The sequence below is a fragment of the Drosophila mauritiana genome, chromosome 2L, assembly GCF_004382145.1.
Source record: "Drosophila mauritiana strain mau12 chromosome 2L, ASM438214v1, whole genome shotgun sequence".
Classification (NCBI taxonomy): domain Eukaryota; kingdom Metazoa; phylum Arthropoda; class Insecta; order Diptera; family Drosophilidae; genus Drosophila; species Drosophila mauritiana.
Window position 1 is genome coordinate 13822308 of NC_046667.1, and position 25587 is coordinate 13847894.

At 43.6% G+C, this 25587-nt stretch overlaps 3 protein-coding genes across 4 annotated transcripts in view; 1 reads left to right on the forward strand and 2 right to left on the reverse strand.

Moving 5' to 3' along the window:
* LOC117148773 (glycine, alanine and asparagine-rich protein) overlaps nucleotides 1–4909 on the forward strand; it is a 55474-nt gene extending 50565 nt beyond the window's left edge. For both annotated transcript variants that reach the window (XM_033316373.1, XM_033316389.1), the window contains 4 exons: nucleotides 1206–1754; nucleotides 1876–2076; nucleotides 2189–2888; nucleotides 3003–4909. In XM_033316373.1, the coding sequence (XP_033172264.1) occupies nucleotides 1206–1754; nucleotides 1876–2076; nucleotides 2189–2888; nucleotides 3003–3424 (1872 nt within the window). In that variant the 3' untranslated portion in view covers nucleotides 3425–4909. The remainder of the gene's footprint in view (nucleotides 1–1205; nucleotides 1755–1875; nucleotides 2077–2188; nucleotides 2889–3002) is intronic.
* A 491-nt stretch (nucleotides 4910–5400) lies between these two features.
* On the reverse strand, nucleotides 5401–6910 carry LOC117137351 (cell wall protein DAN4). Its single transcript, XM_033298753.1, has 2 exons — nucleotides 6892–6910; nucleotides 5401–6818 (listed from the first exon to the last, which is right to left on the reverse strand). Exons 1-2 carry the CDS (start codon nucleotides 6908–6910, stop codon nucleotides 5401–5403), a joined length of 1437 nt encoding a protein of 478 aa, XP_033154644.1.
* A 309-nt stretch (nucleotides 6911–7219) lies between these two features.
* Nucleotides 7220–24268, reverse strand: LOC117148526 (mediator of RNA polymerase II transcription subunit 15). The gene is made up of 6 exons (XM_033315943.1): nucleotides 23798–24268; nucleotides 10853–11270; nucleotides 8468–10788; nucleotides 8261–8398; nucleotides 7993–8200; nucleotides 7220–7936 (listed from the first exon to the last, which is right to left on the reverse strand). The coding sequence occupies exons 1-6, from the start codon at nucleotides 23897–23899 to the stop codon at nucleotides 7626–7628; spliced, it is 3498 nt and encodes a 1165-aa protein (XP_033171834.1). The 5' UTR covers nucleotides 23900–24268; the 3' UTR covers nucleotides 7220–7625.
* Between the last annotated feature and the right edge of the window lie 1319 nt (nucleotides 24269–25587).

Genomic DNA, 25587 nt, shown 5'->3' on the forward strand with positions numbered 1-25587 from the left:
ACTTTCTGGCAATAAACTACAGAATATTGGTACAAACTCAAGTTGAAGACGTAAACAAAACAGTACAAGGCCAGCTGCAGATTTTAGAGGCGAAAAGGGTCTTATGTTAATTAACTTATAAATAAAGAAAGTACATCATGCTCCGGAGATAAAGGAGATCGGGTACAGGTTAACAAAAAACAAGCGCAACTTTAAATTTTTTTTTAAATATTTAGAAAACAGTTTTAGTTCCACACGAAACTTTTGTGCCCAAAAATTTCACAATTTATTTCCTGCATCCAACTACCCCTATACCCCAGAGATCGAGCAAATTAATGTTAATTAAGACTTAGAGTCCATTCACGTTTAAAGGGAAAAAGAAGGAAGCCTCAATCTCGATGGCCATCCACACGGAACACAGCTTCATTTGTGCTGCCATTACCAGTACCAATCCCCAATCTCAGAACCCCAACGCCACGGCCCCACCTTAGGAGTGTCCTTCAACCACAAAACCCAAAGAGTGCGGAGGAAAAATGCTTGTGTGCCGGACGCCCAACGTCTTGGGCGAAATGTTTCATTAGAGCCGTGTTGGCCGCAAAGGGGCAGGACAGGATTCAAACCCGACCCCGGCCCACCAGGCCGACTAATTTTCAGTGCACAGAAGGCGGACAGTGAAAAAAGGCAGCCCCAAGAATGGACTGCCACAAAAAAAGCAGCAGATTGAGGGTGAACTGGACCTGCCCTGAAGATGAAAGTCGGTAAAACTTTCCCCTAGAAGCCCGGTCTGGGGTTTTGGGACGCTTTCTTTGACGATTCGTTCCTTTTTGCATTCTTTAAAATGGTCGAACGAACTTCCAACTGGTTCTACTTCTAATCATTGGGATTTGGCATATCGAACTGAGTCCTGAAAGTTTGTGCGGTCTCTAAAAAGTTCGCTCACAGATTTCTTAAAAAAGCTGAAAAATTGAAAGCATGCGGTAGTGAAAATTCACTACTGAGAATGTACTTTTGTTTAACAAAAAATATATTTGAATGTTTGCTGAAACGATGGATGAAAATGTTAACTAATAATTTTGTTGCATACTAAAATCAAATCTTTAAGGCAAAATTTTAACGAGTTCAAACTATGGTTATACAAATTAACAATATGGAAGTGTTTTATAAATTGTTATATCAATTGGAGATAATATGCTCAACCAGAATTTTTCCACATTTCTACCTTTCAGGAAACCATTCCGGCAACACCGGTCGTGAGCACCGACACAGCCAGCGTGGTTGGTGTGGGCGTTGGAGGCGTCGGTGGAGGAGGGGCGGCAGCTGGCGCAGGAGGCGGAGCAGGTGGCGCTGGCGGACTCCTGGGCGATGTGGTCAGTGGACTGGGCGGCGGCCTCGTCAACGAGTCCGAGGCCTACGCCGGCCTGATGAAGGACGCGGACAAGCTGAAGCTGATGCTACTAGCCTGGAACTACCAGAACTCGACGGCGGTGCGAAATGGAACCGAGGGTCCCGATTTGAGTGTGGTGGGTGGTCTCTGGGCGCAGTACCAGAACGCTCTGGCCCAAAACGCGGCAGCTGCGGCGGCGGCCAGTGGCAAGATGGACAGTTCGCTGTCGCCGGTGCCGCGACAGGATGCTCACTCGCCCATGGAGACGCAGGACGAGACTAACTCCTCCGGCCAGAAGGAGGAGGACGAGGTGTCCGAGGATGACTCCGATGACAAGCTGGACGAGAAACTGGCCACCACACACGATCCCGAGCGGCTCAAAGCCTTCAATGTGAGTAAAGCGTGAGCTGTGAGTGAGCGGCGAATGTAAAGCCAAGCGTTGCCAAAGATTCGCCAGACATCTGGTCACGTCAGCCAAACGGGTTTCTATAACGTCCATTCCTTCCTTTCAGATGTTTGTGCGGCTGTTCGTTGATGAGAATCTCGATCGCATCATTCCCATCTCGAAGCAGCCCAAGGAGAAGATTCAGGCCATCATCGACTCTTGCGCCCGGCAGTTTCCGGAGTTCAGCGACCGATCCCGCAAACGCATCCGCACCTATCTGAAATCGTGTCGGCGCAACAAGAAGACCCGCGATGGATGGGAGAATACGGTAAGTTCTAAAATATAAAAGGTGATTTACCTCCTTCCCAGTGTTCTTATAATTATCATAATTTTTATACAGAATAGAGGTCACAAACTAAACTCAATTTCAATTTTTCTAGACTCGACCCACTCCCGCTCATCTGACATCCGTGCAGGCGGAGCAAATCCTGGCCATCGCCTGCGAGAACGAATCTATGAACGCCAAAAGAATGCGCATCGGCCTGGAGCCCATCACGCACGCAGTTCCCGCTCCTGGAAGCGCGGTGGCCGCCGCAGCAGCCGCGGCTGCGGCCGCAGCGGTGGTGGCTGCCACAAGTTCCAGTGCCGGCGGCACCAGCACCACGGCCGCCGGCAATGCCACTGCTACCTGCGGCATGGGCGGTGTTGGGGATGCCACCGGACTGACCAGCGCGGCAGCCGCAGCTCTTCCGTTCGTCAGCGCCGTCGGCTTCGCCCGCTCCACGCCCAATTCGGAGCACGCGGATGTCCTGCCCTTCGGAGGTGCGGGCACTGCGGGTGGCAGCGGGGGCGGTGGAGCCGCCGGCGGAGGCGGGGGTGGTATGAGCTCGGCGCGCAGCTCTCCCTTGGCCCTCAGCTCGAATGCCAGCGTTAGTGGCGGCGCCAGCGTCACCGGATTGACCCTCGCCAATGGAGCAGGCGCCTCCAACGGGGCTGGTCTGCCTGCCAGCAGTCCGTACACCACTGACTTCAGCTCCCCCTCGACGGCCTCACCTTTTGTCGCAGCAGCTGCAGCCGTGGCCGCCGGCAGAGCCCCCAGCTATCCCGGATACTTCCCTGCAGTGGCTGGCCTGGGAAATGGTAAGTAAACCATGCGACAAATTTTCAAATATAGTTAGGCTAAAGTGGGTTGCATTACCTTCTACCATGTTTTATAAATGATATGCTTAATCATAGTACTGTCTTGCTTTCCAGTTACGCCCACCGATCTCTCGATGAAACCGACCAGCGGCCTTGGCGGCAACATGGTCAGCAACAACAACAGCAACAGCTCCGTGACCGGCAACATCAATTCGCAGCTGAGCGCCGCCAATCTGGCCAGCCTGAGCAATGCAAGCAACAACAACGCATTGGTGACCGCCACCCAGCAGTTGCAGCAGCTGCAGCAGCAACAGCAGCAGCAGCAACAGCAACAACAGCAGCAACAACAACTGCTGGTGGCCGGCGGCGGCGGGATGGACGGCCAATCCGTTCGAGCGCCGCCCATCCTGCCGCACAAACTGAGCGCCAACGAGGTGACGGCCGCCCGGCAGGTGATATCCGCTTACCGCGAGAGTGCCGCCTTCCTGCTCCGCACCGCCGACCAGGTGGAGCAGCTGCTCGTCCAGCAGCAGTAGGCGTGGCCCGTGGTGGGGGCGGGGTTGTTCCTATTTTAAATTAAATTTAAAATGAATTACACACACTGCAAACAAAAGAGACACACACACAAGCCAAACTAAGCGAAAATAGTCAAACCATATAGCGCAAAACTGAGACGACTAACACTTTCTCACAGGATGCAAGGCAGAACCATATGTAGCTAAAGAAGTTCGTTCAAACAAAACATTTTAAGTGTTTTTTCCTCCAACTACGTACAGCATATTAAAAATAGAACTTAACGATAAACAAAAACCAAAAGAAATATTGCAAATATCACAACAGTAAAATAGTAGAGCTGCTTGGTACTGAGCTCAATTCGATATTTTAACCACATTCAACTTCGGTTTCCATAGACATTAGAAGATATTCACTATAGGGATGGTTTCAATACATTCTCTTAAACTTTCTTCCGAATTTCCCTTTGAACTAATTCCTTAAATTTGACTAAAATTAGATGCAATTCAGATACCAAGGCGGCTCTAATAAAAATAAAGCCAAGCAGCAGTTCAACGTACTACAGTGTCTACTAAAAGTAAACCTACAATAGCCATACACAAACACTCGCATTCATTTTGTTCAACTTTTATTATCGCATTTTTTTGGACTCTCAATCCTTTGGATAGCCGCAGATTCTGGGCCAGTTTTTAAGATGCGCGATTTGTTAAAAAATTTAAATATGATAAATAAGTTAAAGTATTGTTGTAAATTTTAAGAAAATGGAAAAAGAAGAAAAAAACAAAAAAAATCGTAAAACTATGAGAAAACACAGGGTGATACTTTGAGAAATTATTACAATGCATAAGCTAAAAATTAATTAAAGAAAATGTAAAAAAAATTTATGGAAATGAGGTAAGGCATAGATGTTGGTAAATGTGTATTTAAAGTTTAGAAATTACAATTACAATTTGTATACTGTTCAGGATTAATTGTTCTCGATTACCATCATCTGAGTTTTTATCTTATTTCATTTTTATCAGGTGTATATAATTTTAAAGTTTTTATTCTGAGACATTTAAGTTTAACTGTTGCTTTTTACTCACCTTCGATTATTGAATAGATACGGAATAAAATATTTAAATACAAAATAGCATTTCATGTTTTTTGCAAATATAAATGTGCATGTTAAAATAAGAAACACTTACACAAACTCATAGAAACACATGGAACATTGGTATGTATGAGTGTGCAGAACGACATGGAGATCCGCTATGCAAGGCAAATTATAGAATTTAATTATATAAATTAATTGCTAAAATTATTTAACCACAAATAATTATGACTAAACCAACATAGATACTCCAAACGAACTTGATGGCTTGCAGGAGAAATATTTATACGGAATACTTAAATATAATGTAATGTGTGGCATTTGCATTGAAGAGTAAACTAATTAAACACGAGGGCAACACAAATGAAACAAGACATTTTAAAAATCGAATTAATAAAGAATTTATGAGAATTATATGTACATTACAAACGCTTGAATATTTATTGGGGTCTACTTCTTTCAGGAATTAAAAAATATCCTTTTTTTTAAATAGCTGAAAAACCAAATTGAATTGGTGAAAAAAAGGAAGAAAGAAGATTGATGTTTCGACATTAATGACTTCCGTGTCCAAATCAAAACCGATATAATATTGTTTAATCATTTTATGATTAGCTGGTGATTTTTTGTAATGTAATGTAATTTATTATTATACATTTTATTTTACTTTTCCATGTATATACATATTTCTACACAACTCTACATTATTTAAGTACTCTTGCTCACACAAAGATGGCGCCAGCACGTAAATTTGTTGTATTATGACCTATAGATGGCAAGAGGCTGTTCAAAATCATTCCATTATCCTGATCTTATAATCGTGATTTTATAATACAAACTCAGTTAAATTTGTTGCAGAACCAATGTTTTAATTGCTATTAAATGTGATCGATCACATGCATATGTACATTATCCAAAAAAGTTTCCGAAGGGTAGTGGTGGTCTTGGCGGTGGTCGAGGAAATGCTGGGATCGGCGGCGGAGGCGGAATAGGTAGTATAGCAATTACAGCAGGATCAGCCTCTGGCAAGGATCCAAGGAATGGAAATGGTGGAGGTGGAAGGGGAAAGCCTGGCGGCGGAAGCGGGAAGGCTGGAGGTCCAATCACTTCGTGGTGGTGATGGTGGTGGTGTTGAGCCTGTTGGTTGGAGGGAGCTGTCGTTGTGGTTGTTAATTCTTCAGTGGTTGTCGATAAGGTTGTGGTTGTTATTTCTGCAGTGGTTGTAGACGCAGTGTTTGAGTTGTCCTCAGTAGTTGTTGGAGCTAAAGATGTGGTTGTGGGAGATATGGTTGTTGTTAATTCTTCAGTAGTAGTAGGAGCAGTAGTGGTTGTTGTTGCTTCCTCGGTCGTTGAGGTTACGGTTGTGGTTGTTGTTACTTCTTCAGTTGCTGTTGAAGCAAGAGTAGTGGTCGATGGCTCTTCAGTCGTTGTAGAAGAGACTGCCGTTGTGGGAGCGGCCGTAGTCGTTGTTTTCTCTTCAGTAGTTGTTGTTAACTCTTCAGTTGCAGTAGGAGAAGTATTGGTTGTTGTTATTTCAACGGTCGTTGTCGGACCAATTGTGGTTGTAGTTATTTCTGCAGTGCTAGTAGGAGCAAGAGTAGTAGTTGTAATCTCTTCAGTGGTTGTGGGAGCGGTTGTTGTTGTCGTTTCATCAGTAGATGAAGCTAAAGTTGTGGTTGATGGATCTGCAGTAGTTGTAGAAACTTCTGTTGTTTTCTCTTCAGTAGTTGTTGTTAACTCTTCAGTTGCAGTAGGAGAAGTATTGGTTGTTGTTATTTCAACGGTCGTTGTCGGACCAATTGTGGTTGTAGTTATTTCTGCAGTGCTAGTAGGAGCAAGAGTAGTAGTTGTAATCTCTTCAGTGGTTGTGGGAGCGGTTGTTGTTGTCGTTTCATCAGTAGATGAAGCTAAAGTTGTGGTTGATGGATCTGCAGTAGTTGTAGAAACTTCTGTAGGGGTTTTTGCTGATTCTTCGGTTGTTGGTGTAGCTAAAGTAGTACTTGTTGGAATAATTGTAGTTGTTGGTATTTCTTGAGTGGTCGTAGGAGCGGAAGTCGTAGTTGTTATTTCTTCTGTCGTTGTGGGTGCATTTGTGGTGGTCGAAATATTTTCTGTGGTTGTAGGGGCAACTGTGGTTGTTTTCAAGTCTTCAGCTGTTGTAGAAGATGCTGCAGTGGTCGTGATGTCCTTTGTAGTTGTGGTAGTGGATTTGGTTGATTGTGCACATAATGGAAAGCTCGGAAAAATGATACAAGGAAATGATTCAGTTGTAGTGGTTCTTTGCGTGGTTGAAATTGATATTTCAAGTGCAGTCAACAGGAAAATAACTAGAATCCAGCGAATGATCTACAAAATAAAAGTCCATGAATAAGTTTTCAGACCCAGCAGGGGCGACCTTACCATCTTGAGCTTCTGGCATTCACTAAATCCTCGAAAATAGTTACAACTATATATGTACAACCTACGTTTCAATCGTCTTTGTTGTGATTTTCGATAACCTAATGACAGCACATTCACCCTCGTCAAGTGAAAATAGTAAGTGCAGCCAGAAATAGAAATTAGATAGCGTTGTCTATTTTTGTAACTGCTTTTTAAGGCCCTTTTTAGTTTGAGTAATGTTATCGTTTTGTAAAAACAACAACATATCCTTTGTCCGTCTTTCAATACTTTTGAAATAAATAGAAGAACCAAAAGATATTTCTTAACTATATTTTTTATTTATTTTACAGAATTTTGCAAATTAATTTGCACATGATTTAATGCCAAAAATAAATATATGTGAACTTAGCTTAGATACCAATCAGATTCCACCTGTCTTGGCTTCTTTTTATATATTCTCTGCTTCTTTCTTAAATTGAACTATTTGTAATGACTGTTTTATGAAGGCGAAAAAGAAAAATACAGAAAAGTATATGGAAGCACCAAATCATTGCGTATATCTCTTATACTTGATGGTTTTGCACCAGTTCTATAAAAGATTGTAATTTCTTAAGTCCTTTCAAGGACGTTGGCAAGATTTCACTATCAATTTTGGATGTGGTTGATGAAACTCCTCCTCACTTAAACTAATCTTAAGGCTTAAACAAAAAACTGCTTAATAAAGGGATTCTCCGACCCCGGCAGCTTTAACCTCTTCACGCCAAGACTCCATCCAGGGCGTGAATCACTCCATTCGTGGCTGGAATATTGGATGTGACCATCTGTGCATCGTTAACCTTAATCTTGCCCGCGGATGTCTTCTGGAGAATCACGGTTTTGCCAGTGGACAAAGAGTCCTTAACCTGGTAGAAACGCATACCAGCGGAGAAAAGAGCCCCGGGTACAATGTGCTTCATGGCAAACTGTTCGGCGGCATCTTTGTCATTGTACAGCTTCTCCAGTGTATCTGAATCCAATTCGCTGAAGCTTTTGTCCACAGGAGCGAAAACAGTGTACGTCTTGACACCTGAAAATTCACATTCATTAGAAGAGATTTTAGTTTTGGCTTGAATATTTTCTAACCCTTGCTCTGAAGCTTTTCAGACAGTCCAGAGGTGTACAGAATCTTCAGGAAATTGCTGAAGCGACCCTCACGATCAGACTGCAGAGTCTGCAGGATATCTCCAACGGGCAGTGGGAACATCACGCGATCGACTGCGTGAGCCACTCCTTGCGGGATCTTGATGTCCTTTTTGTTCAGCACAACCATGGCTCCGTTGATGGTGGTGAGCTTCAAAAATAAGTTATATATGTGAAGTTTATAGATTTCATTGAATTATTGCAGTCTTACTGTCACATCATTCCACTCCTGGTCATGCATGTTGTACTGGTTAACTCGCAGCTGTGTTCCAGCCAGGGAAACGCCAGTCATCTCGTCCTGCAGGGTGGCGATCTCGAAAGCTCCTGGAATCACATGATGGAGTAGGAGCTATGAAAAAGAAAATGTGTAAAACATTACTTTTATGAATAGCAAGTTATTTAGTTAGGATCAACATACCCCGCTCAGCAATCTGGGATTGGACTGGAACTTTTCCTCGGCTCTTTCTGGTCCTCCCAACTGCACCAAAAGATTTTTGAAGGCCTTATCAGTGGGAACAAAGATGGTATACGGTCCGGTTTCGTTGAGTATGCTGTCCAGACCCGACTGCCTTAGATACTTGGCCATGGCGAAAAGTCCGTTAGTCTTCAGTATTTGCAGTAGGTCTTCGCTAGGATTGGACAGCACCGAACTGGTTGAGGGATTCGCTTGAGCGGCCTTCTCGGTGTTCTCCGTCTCCTGGACGAGGGCATCCGCATATTGGGGAACAGGTGGAAGGAGCTCTGCATTGTTCGCCACATCGGACAGCCTCTCGGTCACCACCGGCAAGTGGGTGGATACACCTTCCAGATATGGGGAAACTGTCACCGTGGAACCTCCGTAAATGGGAGATGTTGTGGTGCGGATCAGACTAGCGGCATTCCCATGGCTGGTGCTGCTCTCGTAAATCAAATTGTGGCGAGCGGTTGTGGGAGCAGTGGTTGTGGTGGTGGTGGTGGAGGTCCTCGACGGGTGATACTGCCTGTGATTGCTGGGTGTTCCACGGGAAATGAAGGGCGTTGGAGTAGTTGTGGTAGTGGTAGTTGTGCTTGTGGTCGTGGTGGGTGCGCGTGTGGTTTGGATAATCTTGCCGCTCTTAATCTCTACCAGCTCATCGTTGGGCAATGTTAGGCGGGAAACCGAAGGCGGCAGCTTAATCTCTCCGCTCCTGATGCGCTCCAGAATGCTTTCCACTTCGGATCCGGTTTGCTTGGTCTCCTTCTCGCCGTTGGCCTTCACTCCTTGGATTTTAAAGCTACCATCCGTCTGCTCCTCCAGGTAAACGTAGGTGGCCTTCTTCTTGGGCGGCAAAGTTGGTGGTGCAGCTGTGGCCGGTGCCTGTGACTTTGGGCTGAGACCCTCAATCTCATAGCCATCGGGAATGAGTCCGCGCTTGGCCAGCTCCTCCAAAGATGGTGGTTCATCGGAATCCGAGGTTATGACTGCGGAACTGGCAATGCTATTGGCTCCATTACTAATGCCCTGAATATCACCGGCACCACCGCCATAGAGAGCGGCCAAACTAGAGAGGTCAACACCACCGGGCAGAGAGCCGGAAGGAAGAGTGTCCGACTCCTGAGGATCGGGGGAACGCAGAATCTGAACCTTTCCACCACCGGGCAGCTCAAGATCTTTGCTCTTACTTGGAGCCACATCACTCAAACTTAGCTTGGCTTCGCCACCCAACGCCTGTTGAGCCAGCAAAGTTTGCAGTTGCTCCTGGGAGTAGGCCTTTTGCCCCTGGACCAAATTGGGATCTGTGGTGCGAATCACCTGAACCCGCTGGCCGTTCGGCAGAACCAGGTCCATCTCATCGTAGGTCTTGTTTCCCGTCAATGGTTGCTGTGGTGCTTCGGACAAGGCTGCCTTGAGTTGCTTAAGCAAATCATCCCGGGCAATGGTCTTCACCGGTTTCTTGCTCTTCTGACTTGGGAATTTTCCCAGTTCCGACTTAACCTGAGCATAGATGTTCTTCTTTGGAGTGGTTGTGGCCTCAGTGGTTGTGGTTGTCGTCGTGGTGGTGGTTGTCGTCGTCGGGTGCTCCTTGTAGTACTGTTGCAGGGCACTGTTGAACTGATTGTACTCAGTGGGATGAGCCACTGGTCTTCCACGTGCCGGTGCTGCCACATAGGGTGAGTTCTGGTAGTTGGCATTGTGTTGGGTCACGATGGTCGGCAGGATGTGCTGCTTGATTTGATGCTGCTTCAAAAGGAATTCTTCGTGCTGCTGACGCACCTTGTGCTGCGACTTTTCGTACTGCTTGGCCACAAATTGCTCGTGCTTCTGGATCAGCTTTTGCTTGTACTCCTGGTCAGCTGGTTGGGCCTGAGCCTGAATTGGCGATGGAGCATTCACGAATTGATGCTGGAACTGTGGCTGCTGCGCTGGCTGCTGCTGTTGCTGGAAGGTTCCTCTGGTTGGCTCCGGGAAGGGTGTGGCCTGAACATTGCTAAAGATCTGCGGCACTGGCAATCCCAACTGTGGAGTCAACTGATACTGCTGCTGCTGACTGGACTGTGGCTGATAGTTAAACTGGCTCTGCTGCTGGGGAATCGTCTGGAAAGTGGGCACGGGCGCCTGGCTGGGCAGCTTCTGTGTGGTCTGGGGCAGAACCTGTGGTCCAAACTGCTGGGGCTGCTGGTAGGCAAACTGCTGCTGCTGCTGCTGTTGCTGCAATTGCTGTTGCTGGTAAGTTTCCGGCGATGGCTGTGGAGGGAAAGCAGTGGACTGCAAGCGGGAATCTGGGGAAATACAACAAGAAGGGTAACAGGTTGAAGATCAGGAAAGATCTTGAGTCTGACTTACCAAATTGCTTATGGCGCTGCTGATGTTGTTGCTGATTTTGCGGCTGCTGCTGGGAGCCAGCGAAGTTGCGCAAGTCCAAGAAGTTTTGATGATGCAGATCCAAACCGGAGGCCGGAGAGGGCAACTGCTGCTGCTGCTGCGGGAACTGTGGAGCGGTTTGAAGTTGATTTTGGGTCGAACGTTGGAACTGCTGATTGCTGTGGGGCTGCTGATGCTGCTGATGCTGCTGCTGCTGCTGTGGGAACTGCCCGAAGCGGTGCTGCTGCGGCTGCTGCTGGTGATGCAGATGCGTGTGCTGCGGATGGGGGCCGTGTTGGGAGCGGTGGGGAATGGGCAGCTCCACGCCCGCCTGGACAAAGTTTTGCTGATTGTACTGCTGAAGATTTAGCTGACGGCGCTGCGAGTTGTGAAAGGGCGGCTGCAATGAGGGGAACAGGTGAGTTACAACTTTCCACGGCGATCATTGCATCATCCCGGCCAGAGCAGAAACCAGCTTTGGCTCGAGATCCCTCGACAGTTAAAAGATAAGTCAAACATTGAGTGAACGCTCCTAAAATAGACATGAACCAGTTTCCCAGGCGGCTGTAATAGCAATCTCCGCTCCACTTTTGCAGGCTAAACTGGACTATGTGTCTGGTTTGGCTAGGGGTCCTTATTGGCGGGCAGTCGGTCAAGTTGAAGTCCATAAAAAAATGGCAAACTTGTTTGCGCCACGAAAAATACGTATTACGGAAGATGAAAGTGCAATGCTCGGCTTTCTTCATTTAAATGATGGTAATATCGGTTGTAAAATTTGATTGCCCAAGAAAGTAATACCAATGATGCACACACTTTTCAGATCCGAGTTAAGCATAAATTTATGTAATGACAGTTTCATGCTTCCTCCCCCAATTGAAGTTGCTCTATTCACTTGCTAACCCACTTGTATTGTTATCCATCTGCAGATGTCATTAGAGTTTCTCTCTCAACGAGCAAACTGCTTATACAATCTTGTAGATAGGACCGCCCTGGCCGAACTAGCCGTCATACACCGCGTATACGTATTGCCAATTGAGGGGCCAAAATGGTCAGTCCGTCGAGCAATTGTTACAAACAGTTATCCAACACAAAATCCAGAGGAGAAGGTGAAGATGCATTGACTGTCGTGGATATTGTAGATGTACAGAGTTTTTTGTCTTATGGCTAAACTGCTGTATGTATAATTTAATTGCCTGAGCCATAAATCTTCTTTTTCCCCGCCGAGCTCTGTCGATGCCAGATTGAGGCGTTATCAGGCTACTCGACCCCTGACTCTTTCTTTTCGCATGGTAATTATGTTGTTGCCGCTAATGCCGCACCTCATCATGACGCGATGTTGTTGCTCCGATGATGCCGTCAAAAGCTAACCGTGGGTTGGGGCAGTGGGATTATGCAACCAAATCGGAGGGGCAATGATTAAATTGGAGAAGAGATGAAAATGCTGGAGCAGGTGAATGAAGGAGTTATGGCGCTTTCTTATAATGGAATAAAAGCTTGCTCAATTACAAACTCAGTCATTCTTTGGGTGGGTATATTTTCTGTGAAATCACTTTTAGGCCGCCTAGGGTAATCGGAAAAAATCCAACGTCTTGTCATGCATCTTCATCGTAAGTTTCTGGTTTTTCTACGTCTACAATTTTCTTTCTTTTTGAAGATGACTTTTCCCTACAAATTGCCTGGCTGGTGAAAACGTCAATCAGTCATCAATGAAGTGCCAAAGCAATCAGCATCGTCGTCCCAAGAGCCACTGAACCCCACTCCTCATAGGGCCACACGTATTTCTCCTTCAATTTCTGTCTATCCGCAAAAGCCTGTACGCCATGTATCGAACATGTCAATTTCGTGGTTTAGCGTATTCATTCAACATTTCCACGGCGCTTGTATGCAAAACGCTTTCGTTTTTAAACGCCACCGATCTGTGGCCAATTGTTAACACGCTGCGCATGCGCGTTGCCATTAACCCATTGCTGGCAGGTGGTTGTAGCTGTCACCAAATGCCACCGCAACCCACGTGTTTGATACCCAACTGTTTGCCACTGGGCTAAATATGTCAAATGATTGGCACATGGAGTGTGGGTGCTACTCAATCGACAAAAATCAGAAAAGTGGCTAAACAGTACCGGCAAACATTAATCACGATACTCAACTCAAATTTCATAATTAAGTATAGAAAAACGTAGTATATAAAGCTTGGGAGTACCTCTACTTCCATGCAATCTTGCTATAACAATGCTTGGATTTCCCCTAATCAAACTCGTGTTTCGGATCCAAAACACAACATTAATTTGTTAACAACTAAAATATTAGCTTAGATAAACAAAGAAAGTTCCATTGGAGTAACAAATGGGTATGGGCTCCCACAACCGACTCCATTTCGTTATGTAAACTTTTCCATTCCGGGGCTGTCAAATGAAACGAGCATTATGCTAATCGAAGATGATATGCCATGGATAGAAGTCACTACATTCCACCGGATCGAAACCAGTTTACAGAAACATCTTTCACATGTTCGCTGGGGCGTTGTGATCCACGATGTATCTGTCAGTTACATGACTCCAGCTGCCGGCTAATTTGTTAATAATTCATAATTGATTTCTCATCACACACACGGGGTCGAGACAAGTATTACGATGCCTCAGACCGACGAGATACGAAATGAAAGCGAAATTTTGGAAATTTCTTTTTAGATTTGGTTTAGTCTCGCAGTGAAAGTGATCCGCTTGGTATTTAGTAAGCATTTAAGGTGTTTATGCTAATTAGAATTTAATAGTCAAAGCCGCAAGACCTTCAAGCCCCAAGAAATGGTGCGCTCATTAATAGTCACCCGAAATCAGAGGCCGTAAATTCTTCAAATCCTGAGTTGCGCAACAGCCTGAGGTTTCTGCGAGATGTTTCGAGAGTCGCACAATTTACAAGTTTTCCAGTTTTTTTTTTCGGTCATGTCAATGGCCAATGGCATCCAAGCTGGCCTCGTTTTCCCCGATTGCCTTTCGGATTTCCTGCTTGCCCCGCAGTCAACCGAGGAAACACCAAATGCATTTGCCTTCCAGTTTTGCACTGGATCTTTGTGTGTTCTTTCTACCACTCTTGGCGGTTTGTTTTGGAGTTTTGGTAACTACATAATGCAATTCACAGAGTTTCAAGGTTGTTTTTGGTCTGATCTGAGGATCTTTTTTCAGAGGCGATCGAAGTCGTGTTGTGCAATTTGTGTTCTCGCCATAAAAAGAGCTGCACATGTCAGATGTCAGATTGGGCATCAATCTAACAGCTAATGAGGCTCCATGTTTTTGGGATAAGTAAAGAACATTCAGGTTTTTAGACGAATCAAATTAAAGATTACAAAGTGCAAAAAGTGGGCCAATTAAAATTTTCTTAGGAAGCTATTGAAATATAGTAAATAAATCTCCTGGGCTCGGTAACCAATCATTTGAATACAACCTTTTATAACATTGCAAAACAGCCAGAGATTTAAGGAGTCACCAAAACTGGGACACTTCACTGATTTATTATTGGGCTGTCATCCACATTTTGGGGCTCATTAAATTGTTTGTCTAACTTATCATCGCAGTGCATCTTGATCTTAGTTAAATCTAAGAAATCGTGCTCACATTATTTCCACATTATTTATCCGATCGATAAAGTCCAGAACAGAGTGCTTAGTTTCGATTGTTGGCCCCAACCAAAACTGGTTAGCTTAAGATGTAACCTCCTGCATTCCCCCTGTTGACAGTCACCATGACGGTAAATGTGCATAATAAGCTTTTGATGGCAGTTGATGGCTTAGTTTTGTGTGGCGGCTGCGGCGGCTTCGTTTCGTTTCTTTTTACTTCGAGAATTGGTCAATCCAAAAATTTGGCAATTCCCTTTCACTTTTCGGGGCTATCGAGAAATGACTGCAATTTGCAAAGATGGCCCAAAAAAAATAGGCGAACAAAATATTTCTGTGGATTTCCTAAAGGCATTTTAATGGCCAACAAAATAGCTAGCCGGCTAAGCAAATAAGTAATTAATTTGTGGCCGCACAAAAGAATGCCCAACAACAATGGCTTCAGCAGCAACAGCAAAAAGTGAAATTTACATAAAATTGTGTAATTAAATGAGGTAAATAAGAAATTGCCGCAAGCGGCTCTTTGGCCAACACCTACAACTAGCCAGCACATGAAAGCGAAAGAAGCCATCGTCCGAACAACAAAAAACAGGGCGGCAACAATGAAAAGATTCCAGGCGAAACCCGCCAGCGGTTAAAACAACCGAATTGAAGCAAAAACAAATATTATTTAACAATTTCTTTAAAGCCGCGCAAGTAAAGAAAAAGAAAGAAACTTGGTCAGTTCAGTTACTCCTCGCATACGAATCCGCAGATATTATCGCTCAAAATACTTCACTCTCACAAACGTAGGGAAAAGTACTTAAAATCTGAGAAAACAAATAAGGAAATTTAGCAGACAGTTGTCCGAGGTTGCCACTGATGATCTGGGTACTTAATACCCACTGGCTCATATCAAAATTACTGCGATAACAACTAGTCACATTAATTAGGGAAATTGTACTACTCGAATCTTAATTCATGAAATTCCTCTTGAAATACAGATCGAAGTAATAAGAATTTGAATTAATTTCGAATATCGATGAATTGGAATTTGGACTGCATATTTAGCCACCTGTTTCAGTATCTTCAAGGCAATAAACTAGTAAAATCACAATGCTATTTAATTTAGCAATTCCTGCCTTCCTTTGATACTCCAGCAACTGCTTATCCCCATTAATTGGAAACTTGGCTTCCACAAAGCACTTCAAGGATTGCACAATCGCTTGCAGCAAGACAAAATTGTGAGTTAATGCGATTGCAAGTATCTCGGCACTTCAAAACATGAGTGGCATACAAATTTAATTTAATTGAAGAAGCATCAGCTTCAGACTCATTTGCGAATTAGGCATTTTGCCAATGGCAAAAGTTGCATAAATTCACTTCCTTTTAGAGACGTCTTTGTATCTGTATCTCAACACCCACGCAGCCCGCACAGGTAGCTAAAATCCAACAAATGCATCCGACGACACTCCACCAAAGTTTGTGCATGGAAGCTCCGCTCATATGCTTAATTTGACACAGTCTGACACTTTTTACGAGCAGCTAAGATTTATTATATCATTAGCATTGCCAGGGGCAGCATCTGCAGTTTCCTTAGTTGCGGCGTACCTGCGAGATACTTAACTGAACTAAGCAAATGTAATTTAAATAAACCCACTTCTTTTTTGTTTTGGTCTCGGTGTGGGGCATGAGAAAATTCGGGTTTATAGGCCATCTGTTTTTGGGTAATTAACATGTTCATATGGCTAATTGCAGCGAACTGAATTTTAATGGTGTCCACAAATGGCATATTATGATTTTCGAATGTCGGTCTGCAAGATAGCTGTCTAGTCTTGGAAGGTCGTACTTGAATAGAAAGTGACAATTTTTATTTAGCGCAAACTAAAACTTTAAATTGGTATTTAAATTGCTTCATTTGAGTGCAGACAGTAATTTATGATCATTAGAGCACACAGTAGATCACTATCAGATCTTTTTAAGCAAACAGCTCAATTTTCAGCCTCAACACACTTTCAATTTCAAAACCACCATATCAGCCGACTAATATCATAACACACTTATTATTTGGCAGACAATCGCCTGAAAGATCCTCATAATTATCAATGGCAATTGCGTGCGAGTCGGACATTAAACAAAAACCTCTAAAAATTATATTATTGTTGGAAATAAATTTAAATACGCTGCAATTTTTACTTTCCAATTCAATAAATTTGGCGCACGCACAAAGTAAATTGCATGCCATATATCTTTTCATCTTTTAGCCATGGCCAAGATATTTTTCAGGTAGGAGTTTGGCGCCCACATCGTTGGACTCGAAGATTTATTTACTCCGCTTTGTTGATGGACGGTAGCGAACAATCAAGAGAACCGCCGGAAAAGATTACAATTTCGTTTTCGAAGAAAGGCGTACCAGAGATTTGCATTCGTCAGATTTCGTTACTCAACTTTACCGTGAAATTTCATTGACAACACCGCCACACGCCCAAAAATCTTTCCACGCTCATCAACCGTCAAAGATTCGGAGGAGCCTTTGTTGAGCTCATCATCCCGAGCTCTTGTAATTTTGTGCAATTTTTCTCCGTTTTTGTTGCCGTCACAGAGTATTTCAATGGCGCCAATATACAAAGGCTTTAAATGCGCGTTTTTCTGGCAAGCCGTGTACTTCGCACTTGTATTTACTTTAGTGACTTCAGAGCCATTGAGTTGGGATTGTTTGTCTACTCATTTCCATGGGCTGTCACTTGAATTGAGCGCCTCGATTTCAATTGATGCAAAGTCTTAAGGTGTTGTCGCGTTTGTTTGAATTATATGGGTCAGGCCAATGTTTGGATGGGCAGACTATTTATTTATACCGCTTGCGACCTTGGTTAACAATTCAGGTTGGCAAATTGTGGAAAAAGTGTGAGGCTATAAGGTCGTGATGGGCTTAGGTGACTGTCTTGACAGACCTTTGAATGAATTTGACGTGTCTATTGCTGCTTTTGTAATCTTCCGTCATTCAACTGAGGCATTTCATCCTCCCAGTCCGCTGTCAAGTCCTCTTGGCGCCTCAGATCTTTCTAGCGATCCAACTTAACGCTTGTCTAATGCTTTAATTACATATTAGCATTGCCTTAGATTCCCAGACATGCGATTGCATTTGGAGCCAGCAACCAGACTTCCCCACCCACGTATCATTTGTCAAGCGGGCAGCCATTGTTTTCGCATTGGAATGGAATGTAAAACTTTTGGTTTTCCATTTTCCACCATTTCATGTTCACTTGGAATCCATAATTTGTGGGTTAGGAGTGCGCCAGTGCCGAATACTCTGGTTTCGAAAGTGAAGTTCTTTTCGTTTTAATTACCTTCACCAGGCGGAGGAACCAATTAAGTCATTTTCCGATTGTATCGCAGCCAGCTCGTTGCTCTTGACTCGCCAAATGCTCACATTGCTGGGTCTCGTGCCTGCTTTTGGTCACGCAAGCTCAGTCATTCCGAGGAGTAGACCCCATGCAAATTGTAGAGGGTCGCGGGGTCCACGGACTTTGGTCTATGGTCTACGGTCTACGGTCTCTGGTCTGGCAAATGTTTCAAATTGCCACCGGCTCGGTATTGTTGGTAGCCGGAGTCGGTAAACTGTGTGTTGCTGCAGTTCGTGACAGTTTTTAGCAATTACCCGGATGGGCCGGAACGCGACAAAGTCGAAGACCCATCTGGTCGGTCGACTGACCATTGTTTAGCGGTTAGTAACCCCACACGGAGTTCACTTGGCGCATTGGCAGCAGTCTCCCGAGATTTCTAAAAGTGTCTGGACCGAACTTAGTACCCTTTTAATTGATGTGCATTCCAAACATTTCCACACCCACCCCGTTAGACCTATTTGGGATTTTTCTTTCATATTTATTTCGCAAAGAAATCGAAAGCTTAAAGCATTTCGCCTTGCATGCCCAACTGATGCACTCAAATGCGCAGGCGAAGCCGCAGCGAAATGAGAAGAAAATGTATCCAAAAACCGCCGAGCAAATTAAAATTTATTATTTGCAACAAAACGAAGCACTTTGGGTGCCGCGAAGAGGCGAATGGAAATGCAACTGAAATGCCAGCTATGGAACTTCTGCGGTGCAGAAAATCACCGAAGCTTGCGAAAAGTGTTTTTCTTTTACTGCATTTACTGCATTTACTGCAACTCTTGTTCAGTTTTCTTCACTCCATGCCGCCATCCAACCGAAAGTGGCTGGCAGAGGCTGCGGGAGTTGGGCCTCCAGTATGGGGCCCAACTCCATGGTGTACTGTACTGGGGTATTCGGTCTGTCGGTGGCGATAATGTGGCATGAAGCAGCCAACTGAAGTGCGAAGTGGGTTGCTGCCAGTCGGGGGCGTGTTCGGACCTGACAGGTACTAAGCAGAGCATCTCCCTCGCCGAGGGCTTTGACTTCCTGCCCAGGGAACCTCCGCGGAGGTGGAAAGTGCCCAAGGAGTTGCATCAGCGGCGGCTAAGTATGACAGCCCTGGATGTAATATTTACCATGATCATTCAGAGCGATGTTTGTTAAGGGAACAAAAGTATTTTATTGATTTAAAATGTTTAAATAGGTACTTAAGCATTTTTAAATATTTTATTTTTTTATTTCCGGCAAAACTGTGTCCTTACTCTTGTAATTTTCTAGCCAAGCATTGTTATAGATTTGATTATCTTCTTACTTTCCAGGAAGATTCTTGTTTCCCACGACCTTTAACCTTTTTGCTGCCTAACCCGAGGGTTATTTCCATACATACCAGAGAAAAGTAAAATCGTTATCTGCACTTTTCCATTACACCACGGCAAACCGCAAAATGTCATTAAATAATTTCGCTGCGCATTTGCAGTGCTCAAAAGCACAAAAATAAAGTGCAAATCGATGGACAAGTTTTCGGTGCTTTGAGGCAGAGCAGGCGGCTCAATAGTACTGTGACTCCCACCTCGCCAGCCAAAAAGGAAAAACACACACACAAATTATGCAACTGCACGTCGGCTTGGCTTGCAACATCTCCGGGCAGACCAACCCGACCCGTCCAACAGTTGCAGATGCCATTGCAGCAGCAGCAGCAGCAGTGGCAGCAGCAAACTGCAGCATGCAGCACCATCGGCTGGTTGAAAATCTTGTTTTGGGAACTGCAAGCCAGCCGCAGCAACAAACGCTTCTTCATTTTCGCGCAATGAACATTTCGCCCCAGACACAAAGGCACAGCAACAATAAGAAAACGAAAGTGCAACAACACCGTGCCACAACGGGTTGCCCAGTTTGAACCGAGCCGTTGGGCTTGGCTATTGCCTATGCTATTGCTATTGCTATTGCATTACGTGCGGTTGGTTCCTCGCCGAGGATCGTTTGACTTTTGGCCATATTTGCGTTGAGTTATGGCGAGAAAGAAGATGCAGCTGAACAAACCCGTTTCACGTAGCGTATGAGTAACGCGGAAGTTGACACTTGCTGCACTTGGTACTGTCGGTACTGTTGGTACGGCGATGGTGGGTGAAAATTGCCTTGATATATTTACTATTTACTTCACATACCGCAGATAATTGCGGCATTCGTCAGGCGACTTGCAACGTGCCACATCCAATTCCTATTTGTCGTCACTTGCAATTAGGCAACAAAAAGCTTTGACAAAACCCATTTTGTTTTATTTTTTTTTTTTGGTTGGCCAATCCAAGTGACTTTTAATGACCTGCCAGAAAAGAAGCCATCCGGATGGTATGTCAATATCAAAAGATGATTTATGTCGCCGAACCCTTTTACTTTCTTTTTCCTCATCCCAGACGTCGTTTTAACGATCCCACCACTTGGCATGTGAAATTATTGTTTATAGGCAATAGCATTTTTATTTTTCACTAAGCTAATTTCTGACGATCGTTTCCATGAAACTATGCGGAACCAAGCCTGCGGTTTACTGACCATGTTAATGGCTTAATAATTGAGAAGTTCGCAGGGGTAATGAGGAACTATAGAAAGCGGAAGATGCCATGAACCCCTACTCGTCTGCGGGAGATCCGCAATTCTCGGAAGAAACTTGCCTTTTACTTTTAGCCAACCTTTTTTCGTTCTAGTTAAACTAAATGTGGGTCAGCGAATTTCGAAATATATACAGGTATGTATAAGCTCAGAAAACAACTAATAGAGTAAGTGAGTAAGATGCAATTTTTCCTGCTGAGCAAGGTGCAAGGTGGAAAATGGAATCCAAGAAAATTTCATAATCGCTCTTATATCAGCTATGCTATTACATTTTCAGTGATTTTTTTACCCAAACAACCCTTTCACAGCCCAATCAGGCATGACACTTTGGTTTCATTCACTTTTCAGGCAATTTTCCTCTCATTCAAAAGCGAAATTGATTTAATTCTCAATGAGTTCGAAAACAGTTGGGTGCAAAGCCAATCAAATTAAATCGGACCAGAAAAAGAGCACAATAAAGAAATAAGGCAGATCCAATTGGACAGTCGCTGTCCCGGTGTGATTAGCGTTCCATTATTTTATTTGTTTGTGCTAACCACAAAGCTGAAAGGCGATCTCAATGGGATTACTTTGATGCGAATCGATTTAAAGAGGCGCCAGGCTAATGGCAGCTCATTTACTTTCCTCAATTGGAAAACATCGAGGGCCATAATCAAAGGCGATTGAGGTGCGATGATTGAGGCCCTGAACCTGATTAGCTCTTCAGCACCGGCAAGTGGCATCATCACCTTAACCGCCTCTCTCTCACTCGTTGAATCTTTCCTGTTCTGCCACAAAAACAACTTTCATTTTTCAAGCTAAATCCATTAAGAGTTTGTCACCTCTCCGCTCGGATATTGAAATATCTTTCAGATAAATATGCAACCGAACAACAACATTTTGTATAAAGATCTCTCGATTGACCCACTTTCCATGCCTTCAAAACGAGCAGAACGAACCCAACCCGCAAAAAAAAAAGAAATTACAATGAAATGCGGCTTCTTATTATGATTTTTGCTGCTTTTATTTTTATTTTTTTTGGATGGTGGATGTTGTTGCTGGTGCTGCGACATCAAAAGCCGCTCCGAAATCGAACAGGTTGTAGGGCCCCCCGTCACAAAAATATGAAATTATTACCCGCCGTAAGTCAATGAGAAATGTCTGCTGTATTTATTACCGGCTCGGGGCTACATTTAATCGTATATGATAAGCGGCTATGCCATGGGAAGCTTAATTCCGGCATTTATTGTTTGCCTTCGAAACAAAAAGAGTGAATTTATGTGATGAGCAGCAATTTGGCAGCGGTTTCATAACAATCCAAAATTTATAGATACGTTAAAAAATTTCCTAATTGTGTGATGTGATAGGTGTGAAATCTTATAATGGGATCTATGATCTTCGCTGGCTGTGTTCTTTTCGAGCATATAGGAAGTACACTTTATTTGCCCCAAGAAAAGTGAAAGCAAGTCGGTTAAAATATACATAAATATGTTAACTAAAACCAAAAAACAAACAGCAAAACGAAACAAACGAGAAACCAACAATTTGGCAGGCCCAGAAAAACATGTTCGCAGACAGCAAATCGCTGTTTCTGCCGGGATGCGGATTTCTGCTGCTGCGCCTGTGCCGTGAACTATGGAACTTGCGGCTGGACATGGACGATGGGCAACAGATGGTACTGAGTAGTTGACGGCCCGGCTGCCAAGTTTACACGACACCGCGACACAACTTCAAGCGCTACGTGAGGCAATATATACAAAATAATAAAAGTTCAAATTAAGCAATAGCAAAAAAAAAGGAAAAAATCAACCGAAAAGAAATTTAACAGCCACCAATAAGCCGACAAATCCCGAATAGCAACAAAAGTCTCCCAGGCCAGCCAATGCAACTTGAACATCGACCAGTTCCTGTTCACGGCCAGACAAAAGGAAGATGATGATACTTTTTTTCGTCAGCAAGCTTAGTTGTTTGGCCAAAAAGTAAAAAATTGTTAAGATGCAATCGCAGGCCATTGCCACAGCTTATGTCAATAGTGAGAGATGATGTTGGCAAAAATCTGGTTCAAACACGTTTTTCTTTTCCAACGTTATGGCGACGTTGTGCAAGTTGCCCAAAAGGAAATTGGCAAGTCAACCGATGCACGAAAAGGTTAAGGACAAAGCAAATGTTGCATCGAACATGAAATTAATTCCCGATATACATGAACTTCTTTTGTCCACCAATTGACGGCTCTCATACTCCCAACAAGCTGGCGATGATCAGGGCCTTTTAATCCGCCTGCCAATTCAAACATAATTCCATATCCAAACATTGCCCGCAGCACAAAAAACATCAAAATAAATCTTTTTACGTAATCCAAACCTCAATTATAGGCATTAGTTCATCCAAAAATAAAGATTAAAGACGAAAAAAGAGGAGACAACAGAGCTGTTGATTTCACATCATAAATCGTTGTGGCTTTTGGCCAAATCTCTTTGGGGTTTTAGCCGTAAAAGTGAAAACTGTAACAACGGATGCCCAACATGATCAGATTACATCAACATAGGAAAATCACAAAATCTGGTTAAGGTGATCGATTATCTAAGAGACCTTCAACTCGGCCAGAAGAGAACGAAAGTTCTAAGAAACCCTCATGACTTGACAGATTTCCTACCAAATTTCCGCTTAAAAATATTGGAAGATATTTGTTTTCCTGACCACTCCACGCGAACAGGTTTAAATGTTGTCCCATGACTTTACGGCTTTTACTCCTCTTTTGCATCTTCATTTAATCGAGTCCCCCACCTTCGATTGAGCGAAAGATAAAAAATATTTTTGTGAAAAGGGAAAGTTCATTGAGGCGTTGAAAATCGTTTTCGTTTTCAGTTGCGGTCCTAAATGTTTCAACAATTAATATTGAAATCCCAAAACAAATATTTAAATAATTGAATTTTTAAATAGGCTGTGGAACTTGGGAACACCGACTGCGATCAATCGGGGGGTTATCTTATTGGTAGAAAGTCTTATGCAAGTCTGGGGAATTTCTGTGATAGGCGATCCAAAATCTTTGACCGTTTTGGTATATTTATGCGAGTACTACTCAACGCATGGCAACTTTCTTTGGCCGAGACTCGAAAAGATCTGAAAACTGTGTCAATTTGGTCGGGACAAACGAAGAGTCCACAAAGCCAGATCTAACAATGAATATTTGCATATCGTTCAATGGAAATGCAAATCAAGTGATAAACATTTTTTCACTATTTCTATGATTATTTGGCACATATTTGGGATGACGTTTATGAGGCATTGCCTTTGTCTTGTGGAATGTGGAACACCAGCGATGAGGTATACGATACAACAACAAATTAATTATTGAAGTGATCAATTTAGGTCAATTTCCCAACTTACCCCATTGTGAAGCCCGACATTGGGTGGTGGTATAAATCCTTGTGCGTTCGCGGTTACCACCCACAGGCACAAAGTGCCCCACAGTGCCAAAGAGACCCTCATGATTCACTCGGGAATTCCAGATATGCTATATATTTCCTCCGTTAACTGTTATTGTTTTCTCAATTGATCCGATATCAGTGCACTATTTTCTTTTAAAACAAACACGATACCGCTGCAAAATATCCCAGGAAAAAAGGGGTCGCGCGAAAAAATGTCAGTTATGCGACGCGAAATGATAACACTAAATCCCAATCAACTTGGTCCGAAGTTATTTTCGTTACGTTTTCTATTTGCTTTATGCAAATGATGCAGTTTTCTGTTTTCTTCGCTCTCGGTTTTAAAATTCCGTTAACGTTTGAGCCGCGATTGGGGACTTTTCAGTTGACTGCCGTTGGTAGCAGCCGCAGACACGACTTGCCTGGTAAAAGTTCGAAGCTTAACTGAAGATCATTAAACGTTTGGTAACAATTTAAGCCAAGCTTGCCGCGAAGATGCCAAAAAGCGGTCGCAGTGGCAACGAAGACGCCAGCAACATGCGCACCTCGGCAACATGTTGCTCGTGTCGAAGAGGCAGCAATCTGGCCAAAGAGAAAGCAAAGAGCGCGATTTTGTGGCCGAAAGAGAAAGTGTTGCCGTGTTTTGAGTTGGCAACATGAGGAAATGCATCACCTTATCAATTTAGCGTGAATCACTGGCATATCGAACCCAGAAATGGCTTACCCGAAACTCAAATCTCTGATTGTTATTTCCATGTCGCAAAACGATTGTGGCCACAACCACGTAGCTTACTCGGAAGTGGCCATAAGATCTCTGTTGGGGGGCGTCCAAGAATCTGAGCTATACCCAAAATTATTTTATTGTATTGCACCGTTTAAGCCAAAGACGTGTGTGTCTGATCTTATGACATGTAACAACAGTAGCCGACAATGTTCGGCGTCTATAATCTGATTCACATTTTTATGATTTGGCCATGAATAATGCTGAGCTGGAATTTCGGTTGAGTAATGTGTTTAAAATTCCCGCTGAGATCGCATAAGGCGATCCATTGAACAGCACCTTATACCTTGCATCACAAACCACTGGGCAGTGAATCTACATATCGCGCTCGACTTGATATCTTAATAGGGAATAGTCTTGGGAGCCAGGGATCATCGGATTATTGGAATACATTAATCACTGTAAAAATGTTGAATTCAAAGATATGTTCAAAAGACGCATAAAACATAAAACAGCCAAACATGCATGGTTATGTTTTAAAAAATATATTTTAAACATATTGGTTCAAATCTATAAGTTTTTAGATGACATTTCCTAATTACTATCTTGAAAGAAACCAAAAATGTTGAAACACATAACTGCACTCTTATCATTACTTTTTTGGATCCTCCCCATTGATAGTGTTATCTTAATTTTTAAAATTATTTCCTCTTGTGAAACACGAAGATAGCATGCATTTTATATCAGAGAACAAGTCAGACCCATCAACAAATTATTGCATTTCCAGCTTTCCACTCAATTATGTCCAGGTCGCAAGCAATTCGGTGGCGACTAATCAACAAGTCCATCAATCAACTCCCCAAATAGGCATTTCATCGCCGGCTTTCATAAATAACTTTTCACTTTCCGGACGCCCAGGAAAACGAATGCAGTCCCAAGGCCAATTATTTAGGGGTCCAAATGCAATTCTAAAAGACCCGGCCACAGGTACCTTTAAGTGGCGATTGCATAAGTGGCAAGCGCCAGTCGGC